The sequence below is a fragment of the Xiphophorus couchianus genome, chromosome 5 (genome assembly GCF_001444195.1).
Source record: "Xiphophorus couchianus chromosome 5, X_couchianus-1.0, whole genome shotgun sequence".
Lineage (NCBI taxonomy): Eukaryota > Metazoa > Chordata > Actinopteri > Cyprinodontiformes > Poeciliidae > Xiphophorus > Xiphophorus couchianus.
Window position 1 is genome coordinate 31,774,773 of NC_040232.1, and position 6,506 is coordinate 31,781,278.

A 6,506-nucleotide genomic window follows, 5' to 3' on the forward strand; every position below is an offset into this window, starting at 1 on the left:
CCCGCCGCGAAGGCTTTGTTATGCAATAACTGAGACGGTGAGGCGGCCTCTTATTTCTTTAGAAGCCATGGCGTTGCGACCTCTAAAAACCTTCAGCACCGGCTGCATGAAAAGACTGGTGCAGCTTCTTGCGGAGGGAAAGACGGAGTGAGTGAGTAATGGCTGGATCAGTAGTAGTTTCTGTACAGGGTTTCTTATTATCTACCAGAGCCCGCGGGCGGAGTCACGGCGGAGTCATGGACGTGGGCGGGCTTTTTCCTGCGAACACACCAGCGCCGGTGTCCATATATGGGTCTCGACGTCACTCACCGGAGGTCCCATTCACATAAAACCGATCGGCCGGAATCCCCTTGGAGGAAATGTAGGCACAGACTCGCACTGGGCTCGCTGCTCGCCCACTTTCGCATCTAGCTCAGTTGTTTAAGGCAATAACAACAACAACAACAACATCATCAACAACAACAAGAAGTCTTCAAAATGAAGGTCTCCAGCATTGACTGCCGGCGTCTAAAGAAGATCATCAGGAAGGAGTGCGGCAGCTGTCTGATTGTGGACTGTCGACCCTATTTTTCATTCACGAACTCCAGTATCAAAGGGTCCGTCAACGTCAATCTCAACTCTCTGGTGGTCCGGAGGTCCCGGGGAGGGCCTGTGCCTCTGCAGTTCGTCATCCCGGACGAGAGAGCCCTGTTTCGGCTCCGGGAAGGGAGCATATCGGCGATCGTGGCTCTCGATGACCGGACGTCCCACTGGCAGAAGCTGAAAAAGGACAGTGTAGCACAAATAGTAATAAACACCCTGTCGCATCTAGCGAGCGGGGCAAGCATCTGCTTCTTGAAAGGTAAGATTATTATTATTATTATTATTATTATTATTATTATTATTATTATTATTATTATATACCAGTTTGTTTTTGGTTCAGTTTTGCTAATTATAAATAATTTAATTCATGAAATCCAAATTGAGAATCTGAATGAATTTTTCCTCATATTACATGGTTTTGTTGCCTGTTTCAGGCTGAAAGTCGTAACCATTAATAAAGTAACAAGGATATGATATAAATATCCAAGATTTGCTTGACATTATATTATATTATATCATATTATATTATATTATATTATATTATATTATATTATTTTTGTCATAATTGGATGCATGCAATCTTACAAAATCCATGAACTAGCCTACGCGATTCACCCTTAAAATAGCTTCTTCTTTTAAAAAAATAAAAAAATTTTAAAAATTGGTTGACCAACATTTTGGTAACATCACCATCACTTCATTGCTTCATCGAACCGATTTTTCTCTCACTTATTGGAGAAATGAATGTCCTGCGTGCGTCAGTAGAGCGGATGAGTCAGTGCTGGAGAGACGCAGCTTGATGCTGCAGCGACTTTCGTTGGCGGTGAAGATGCCGAACCAACCTCGGTTCCTTCATCGGAACCCAATATTTACTATATACCGTAGTAAAGTGTAGTAGGTTCATCTCAGGTCGTGGCAATGTGATGGGAAGCGCATCCATCTCCGTCTGTCAGGAGGCTGGCGTAAACGGATTACCGGTTCCCTTGGTGAGGGGCTCCTGTAATTAATTACGCGTCTGTAATCAGGTTATAAACTCTCAAATCCCGCGCTAAGACTGTTTCATAAACACTGCCATTTCACAAGAAGTGCGTTCTTGTGTGAGGCCAGAAGTGGTGTTGTAATTATTCTAAGCTTCTTTTCTAAAAATGCATATCCTTTCTCTCTCTGTGTGTGTGTGTTGCTCGCTCAGGAGGATACGTAAACTTCTACTCTCAATACCCTGAACTTTGCACTGAGGTGAAAACCATTGACCAGAGCGGAACTGAAACCGAGAAAAGAGTCAGCAGCCACAGCGAGAAGCTTTCTCACCGCAAACCAGATTATGATCAGGTATGGAAACACCCCTCCACTCCCACACAGCTGCAAACTGTCAGGTTTTTATATATGGCACACACAAAACCACGCTGGTATCAGAGAGGCTTATATTTGACATCAAAGCCACATCGTGATATTTCCTGACCTTCAGTGCTCCTCATTTCTTTATATATATTGCAAAAAAAAAAAGAGAAGCGCAACCCCTCACTGAGGCTTTCATCTGCAACCTTTCCTCTGTCATGTGTACTATAAATAGAAAGCCTGAGAAAGCCTCAGATCTGAATGAACTCCTGTGTCTCTCTGACTGACACGTTATGAGGTTCTACTGCCCTTAATGGCTCCATTCCTCCATTTTCCAACACACTGTTTTTGTCTGTAAATGAACACAATGTGCATTTTCTCAGGGTTTTGGGTGGGTAAAAGCTGATGGATCAAGGCTGGCGGTGGATGTTTTGTCTTCTCTGAGAGGCTGTGTGTTCTTGCCCATTAACACCTGTCTTATGTTTCTGTTTTTGCTGCGCTCTAGGGTAAACCCGTAGAGATCCTTCCTTTCCTCTACCTCGGCAGTGCCTACCACGCTTCCAGACAGGACTATCTCAGCGACCTTCACATCACAGCCTTGCTCAACGTGTCGCGTCGGGACCTGCATCCGACCAGGGGCCACTATGACTACAAGTGGATCCCGGTGGAGGATAGCCCCATGGCCGACATTAGCTCACACTTTCAGGAGGCAATAGAATTCATTGGTGAGTGGCTGGATATTTTCATGACAACACTCTTGGTAGCTAAAATACTTTAATCCCTCAAGTCTGCAAAGATGCTAAATTAGGACGTTGTACAGGTTTAACGGCCACAATATTCAAATCTTAAAAATACCCAGGCTGAGATGCAAAAAGACTTACATACCTATACATAGGCATTGCTATTTTTGAAAGGCATCTTGAAATAAGTCTCCCTCTAGCTCAAGCCTGCTGCCATTCACAACTAGAAAGCTTTGAGAAACCCAGCGGTAATCAGTTTATTGTCATCACAAGCCTTCAATCCCTCACCGATATAACCCAGCCAGACTTCTGTCAGTCAGGATTTCCTCTCTGGCCTTATACCCTTCCGATCTCCTTCCCTCCTCCTCCGTCTGAACGCATAGATGGCTCTCCGATGCCGTCATCAGCTTCGCGGCCAAATCTCTGTGTTGCCGGGTGTGGTCAGTCAGTGTGACAACTAGGTGAACTGTAGCAATGGGGTCAGAATTTGTAGGCTGACTGAGCCACACAGCACAACAAGCTATTATTTGTGATGACTGGGTGGAGGGTACATACTGGGTGACTAATGCACAGTAAGAGAGGGGTTTTTTGTCCGTACGAGATGGAAATTACTGATGGCCCCGCGGCCAGCAGGGCAGCAAAATCTGTTACAGAGGGAAGCACGGCATGTAGGACAGGTAAAGAGGCTGCTGCATAACGCTCCTAGTAGCAGTAGCAAAGATAATACACAATGGGATATTTATAGCTTGGCAGAACCAAAGACACAGCTCATCCACAAGCAGCTAGCCTGACCTGTATTGTCAGTACCGTACATTGTTTGGGGACGTGGTTCTGCGTAAGCCTGGTTGTTACATAAGGTATCAAAAGTGTTCCTGGGAGCAGGTTTAACCTACATTCAAAAGCAGCTTCCGTAATTTATCAGCCATTAGACATGCAGGGTACACAAATAATCACAGCTGTTGGTCTTAAATTACAATCAATCAGCAAATCCCAAATGTGTCTAACTGATGTAACGGTGAGACGGCGGAGGATAATGAATATTGCTGACCCACTGAAGTATGTCCTGTTAATTCAGAGCAAACTTCGGTCATTAAAACACCCACAGATCCTGTCCAGCTCAATTCAGGTTGGTGTCGCTCTCTTAGCAAGAGGGGCTCTCTGGAACAGATAGAAGTGGCCCTCATAGTTCCTGTGACACAGACAGACGTGTAGGTGTGCACAGTGGCTAATGAAACTGCTGTCTGCAACCGTGGGTAGAACAGACTTGCACGCAAGGCGAATGAAAGTACAGACCTGTAGGTGTTTGGAGAATTTCTAAGAATTCTTGAAGCGTTTAAGAAAGGACATTTAGAGAGATAGGTGAAAGTAGATACGTGTGGAGGTGGTAGAATGCACCGGTAAAACCTGTAGGAGCGCGGCACGTATAGGACACACATCTGTGAGTATGGAGGCTGAATGCAGCGCCCCCACATTAGTGCAGGAGCTGGTGTGCTTTGTGACTAACACCAGCAAAAGAAGTTTTCTCCTTGCGCTACGAAGGCTGGTGTCTTTGTTTGACCAGAGTAGCTTTGGATATGTATGCTGAGAAGAAATGTGATAATTATGAGGCTAAACTGTGAGAGTTTTTGCTGTTAGGCCTCCTAACCCTCCTAAAAAAAAACGGATTTCAACAAAGATTTCTTCCTGTCTTTCCTTTTTAGATCAAGTGAAGCAATCAGGAGGGAAGGTACTGGTACACTGCGAAGCAGGCATCTCACGCTCGCCCACCATCTGCATGGCGTACATCATGAGGACCCAGAAACTGAGGCTTAATGAAGCTTTCGAGGTCATCAAGCAGCGGCGCTCCGTCATTTCGCCGAACTTCAGCTTCATGGGCCAGCTGTTGCAGTTCGAGTCCGAGGTCTTGTCCAACGCTCCGGCCATGGGTGCCACGCCCGAACCTGCCACTCCGTGCGTCACAGAGTCAGCCTCGTTTTTTGCCAATGACTTCTCCGCCACTTTCAGCACCAAAAACTTTGAGCCATCCATGTTCACCCTCCCTACCTCTTGCCTGCAGTCCCCAGTACACCACCCGTTGAAACTGAGCCCAATAACTGCACTGCCTTAAAGAAAAAAAAAAGAACTACGATTGCTTGGTAGTATTACTTGAAATTTTAAGAATCAATGCTTTCTGCGTGCCTGATGTTGAAACCAGCAGAGCGGGTAGACGCAGCGGAAATCAGCAAGAGACACAGCGAAGAGTTAAAAATAACAAAGAACTGTGTTCAACTGAAAGGTTTTCCCGTCTTTTGAGCTGCGACGATGAAACAACACAGCACAGTGATTAACTGCAATATACATGCCTTAGGTTAATATTGTGATTCACTTGCCTATTCACAATTACGGTTAGGCATTTAAACCTAATTTATTTAAAAACAATGGTCTGTTTTTTCAATAATGTAGGAAATTAAATGTGTTTAATAAATATTTTCACCACTGAAACGTTGTAATTTTTATGTATTTGAAGCAAGAAGTAAAACCCGATGATCATGTGATTATGTCCACATGAAGTGCTAAAAGGAGAAGCAACAGTGACACCTGCAGAGACTTTGAGCCCAGATAATAAGTCTCATTTTTCTGAATAAAACTCACGCTCCATGTCTTCCCAAATTGTGGTAGTTACACAAGCCACACATTATTTATAAATTAAGGTGAGAATAAATCACAGGTGAAAAGCTGAAAAATGTATTACTATTATCCACAATTATCTTGATGTTGCCTCATGATCAAAGCCCTGCAGCATGAACCGCCACCAAAAGGAAGCTTCTGAGAAAGAAAATAGAAATAAGACAGAATTAAAACGTGACTTCATTTTGTTTTGACAGTGTGGGCAATGCTACATTTTATTAGCTGCGATTATAAAACAAAGAAAAAAATATATTATTTTCAGAAATCCCTATTTTACTGTTTCATATCTAGGAATGACTAAAAGAGTCTCAAAATGTTTTTTTTTTTTTTTACAATACTCAATTTTTATTGTTAGAAGTCGCCTCTTGTATCAAGAAATGACCTGGTACACAAATTGAGCATTTTCTAATTGCATGTCAGGAAATTTGTGAGATTAGTTTTTTGTTGGAGTTATGGATTAGGCTGCAATTATCAATACAAGCTAGGGATAATATATTTGTTTCCAATTAATATGTTTGTACACTAAGCAGAGCCATGTTTGGAAATAGAAATACTATGTGTGCATCAAAAATTTTAGTTTATTTATTACCTCGACACCTAGGCTAATTGTTTCTTGTACAGATTATTTCTATATAACTACTTTCAGCAATTCATAAATAAAAAAGATAAATAGCCTACAAATGGCTGGACATGCAAAAAAAAAAGTTTTACTTTAACTACCACCAAGTTTTAAGGCAGCCATTTTGGATTTTGAGGTCCGCTTGACATTTTGATTTATGGGACATCTTTTTGTTATTTCTGGCTTGAATATCGGAAATGTCCACTTCAAAACAAAAACTAAATGCATAGATAAAAAGGAAAGCGGAGCATGCAGTCCAAATCTTCTTTAAATGACCAAATAAGCAGACAAAGTCAAAGTCTGGTTGCACTAAATGTTTTAAGACAGCTTCTCTAAACTGTGGTACATAAATCTTTCTTGTGACACATCTCATAATTCAAATTCTGAAAACATGATTAATCCGTGACATGGAAAGAATAGTCCCACAGGCTTCGGTGTTTTATTTTAAATTGCGATAAAGAATCACCTTTTTGTTTATGAATTTAGATAACCTATTGAGGAAACTCCTAAAAACACAATGCTCTAAGCAGCTGGTTCAGATAAAACAGCAGGGAAAGGAAGAA

At 42.5% G+C, this 6,506-nt stretch overlaps 1 protein-coding gene across 1 annotated transcript; it reads left to right on the forward strand.

Moving 5' to 3' along the window:
- Positions 1-336: 336 nt before the first annotated feature.
- dusp5 (dual specificity phosphatase 5) lies at positions 337-5,138 on the forward strand. The gene is made up of 4 exons (XM_028018780.1): positions 337-841; positions 1,772-1,911; positions 2,423-2,642; positions 4,358-5,138. The coding sequence occupies exons 1-4, from the start codon at positions 478-480 to the stop codon at positions 4,762-4,764; spliced, it is 1,131 nt and encodes a 376-aa protein (XP_027874581.1). The 5' UTR covers positions 337-477; the 3' UTR covers positions 4,765-5,138.
- The last annotated feature ends 1,368 nt before the right edge of the window (positions 5,139-6,506 follow it).